This window comes from Lotus japonicus, chromosome 2 (genome assembly GCF_012489685.1).
Source record: "Lotus japonicus ecotype B-129 chromosome 2, LjGifu_v1.2".
NCBI classification, from domain to species: Eukaryota; Viridiplantae; Streptophyta; class Magnoliopsida; order Fabales; family Fabaceae; genus Lotus; species Lotus japonicus.
In genome coordinates this window covers 48,519,352-48,522,153 of record NC_080042.1, presented here as the reverse complement: position 1 = coordinate 48,522,153, position 2,802 = coordinate 48,519,352, and the positions used below count along the sequence as shown (strand labels likewise).

The 2,802-nt window shown below is 45.8% G+C and overlaps 1 protein-coding gene across 1 annotated transcript; it reads right to left on the bottom strand.

Moving 5' to 3' along the window:
* Positions 1-730: 730 nt before the first annotated feature.
* LOC130738191 (SKP1-interacting partner 15) lies at positions 731-2,347 on the bottom strand. Its single transcript, XM_057590126.1, has one exon. It carries the CDS (start codon positions 2,196-2,198, stop codon positions 1,074-1,076), a length of 1,125 nt encoding a protein of 374 aa, XP_057446109.1. The 5' UTR covers positions 2,199-2,347; the 3' UTR covers positions 731-1,073.
* Positions 2,348-2,802: the final 455 nt, after the last annotated feature.

Here is a 2,802-nt window from a genome sequence, read left to right as displayed (position 1 = left end):
ATAAACTTGAAAAGATTGAGAGCAATAATTGCCTATAGAAGCCATGCTTTCATTATAGGAAGAAGCTATCAAACCTAATCCATTATAAGCTTGCCTATAATTTTAGAATTGCAAATAATAAAAGACTCGCATCCAAGGTTATGCTATTTGTATCCAATATGATATGATAAATTAATCAAAGGCAAAGCCATAGGGAAGGGTTGGAGGGGCAATGATTTGCTCAACTACTCATACAAAGTTACTTTGACCAGCACAAATGGATCAATCATGTTAAATTCACTTGATTACCACACAAACTTGCTAACTTTATAGAATCTACATAAAAATGGGCTTATCAGGTCCAGCCACACAAACCCTTCCTCTTACAAAAACTCACTTCCTCTCTTCCATGGCTGCATTACATCCCATTCATCAACCCTTTTATGCAGAAGCCCACAGGAAAAATCCAATGACCTTACACTGATTAGAACTACAAAAACACTACACATCTACCAGCCTTTCACATTCAAAGCATTCATTTACTACACATATATACATGTTCACAAGCAGTTCATTCGATTGACCAGTGACTGAGGTGCTGTTCTATTCAATAGAGTTTCAACCTTCAACCCAGCCAGGGATCAAAAGATAACATATATGTCTATCAAAGCAAAACCTACTAAGATTCAGAAAGGAAACAACAAAATCATAAAATGAAGAAGAACAACAACATAAATATAGCAAGCCAATGTTTATGTGCACACTTTTAAACTGCATTCAAAAACTAATGACACCATACAATCACAACATAGTTCAGAATTCTGCTATCTGTTCATACAGACAAAAAAAAAAGCAACATTAATTCAGAACATGGTCATCAATACGAAGAATTTTCATACAAATTGTATGAATCAATATGATTGATTGAGCCAATAAAAGTGAGATACAGTTATCTTTAAAAACAATTTTCAATTTTGACATGAAACCCAGTTCTGTATTCTCACTTTTCATACTCCCCTTCATAGCAATTTCTTCATACTAGATAAAATTGCTCCATTAATAACATACCGTTGCCGGTGTCCAATTATGAACCCTCAAGGCAAAGCATCAAGCCTCCCTTCGAAGACGAATCCCCGGTAGAGCCCGTCGCCATTTCCGGGCACGTTATCGATCCACCGCCACTCAGCCCCCTGGTCAGCGTTGCGGTCCCAGAGCGCCAGCTTGCCGATCCTCTTGGCAGAGAAGCAAACCCTATCGCCGGCGCCGAAGACCTTGAACTTCCCGGCCTCCTGGAAGCACCGGAACATCTCCGGCGGCATCCTCCCAGCCTTATCCCACTCAAGCGTGCCAAGATCGAGCCTCAGAATAAGGATCGTCGAGCACGGCGCGTTCAGAGAGAACGACGACTTCAACCCACCGACCATCAGGACCCGGTCGCCGGCGCCGCGGACCAACCGCGGCCGTTTCAGGATGTCAAAGACGTCGCCCCACTCGTTCCGCTCCAGCCGCGACCAGGACTTCTTCGCCAGCGCCGGCGCAACGCGGCAGGTGAAAAGCTTCCACTGGCTCCGCCACGGCGAGCCGACTTCGCAGAGCGCGAAGGCGGAGTCACCTACCAGGACGGGGCTCCGCGGTTTGGAGGGGAGATTTGAGGAGAATTTCATCCAGCGGTTGTTACTGTTGTCGGTGTCGCTGACGGCGGAGTAGTAGAGTGCGGCGAGTTCGGTGAGGACCATGACACGGTGGGCCGAGTCGACGAGGACGCAGCCGTGGCGGCACCAGGCGGAGCCGAGGTGGGGGAGGACGCGGAATTGACGGGTTATGGGGTTGCAGGCGAGGAGAGATTTGGTGGGGGTTGAGGAGTTAAGGGGCTGAAAGGGGTCAATTGGCTCGGCCCAGAGGTAGAGGAGGCCGCGGGAGGAGGCGACGGGGAGGGGTGAGCGGAAGGGGAGGAAGTCGAGGGGGAAGCGGAGCCAGTGGTCGAGGTCGGGGTCGAAGAGGTGGAGGGGGGACTGGTGGTGGTGGTTGTGGCGGAGGGCGAGGAGGTTGAGGGGAGGGAGGGTGGTGGAGAGGAGGTGGAGGAAGGGGGGTGTGGTGAGGAGGTGGTGGAAGAATTTGGAGAGGGAGCGGCAGATGATGATCTGACGGAGGGGGAGGGAGGAGAAGATCTGGTGGAGTGTGTCGTGTGGGAGATGGTAGATCGGTGGTTCATCCTCCATTGTGGCGGCGGCTAGTGGAGGTTAGAGGTATAAAGATCAGAGGTGTGTTGCCTCTCGGTGTGCTGCTTTTTCAACTTATCAAAGTTGTCGAATTTTGAACTTTCTTCTCCTTTTTTTTGAACAGTTTTCTTCTCCTTCTTGACTTCTCTCTTTTGCGACTTGTGAGATCTTAATATGTTTTTGCGGTGCTTACTAGGATGGGCAATTTAAAAATTGGTAATCGCATCGATGGTCTACTATTAAGAATCGTTAGATCTTAGAATCTAGGAATATTTTATAGATGTGACTATGATTGAAAGGATGATGAAAGGATAAAAGTGTAAAATTCATTTTCTTTTTAATTAAAAAAAATTCTAAAATTTCTTCCCCAAATTGCAAGAACATCATCAGATTTATCAAAACTCAGATTTACATATTTCATCAAATTTCTAGATTTTTAGATTTCATCATAGCTTCAACCCAATACAAAGTCTCAATGAAAAAAAAAGTACATTACATAACTGCAAAGAAAACATGAAATGGCAGAGGAGAAGAATAAAAGTAACAAAGAGCAACACGTGAAAATGCAACCAAACACCACTCTTAACGTTCTTCTCTGTCGTCA

What these genes read in the sequence shown, in the direction of transcription:
- LOC130738191 (XM_057590126.1), bottom strand. Translation starts at nt 2,198, where the DNA reads ATGGAGGATGAACCACCGATCTACCATCTCCCACACGACACACTCCAC.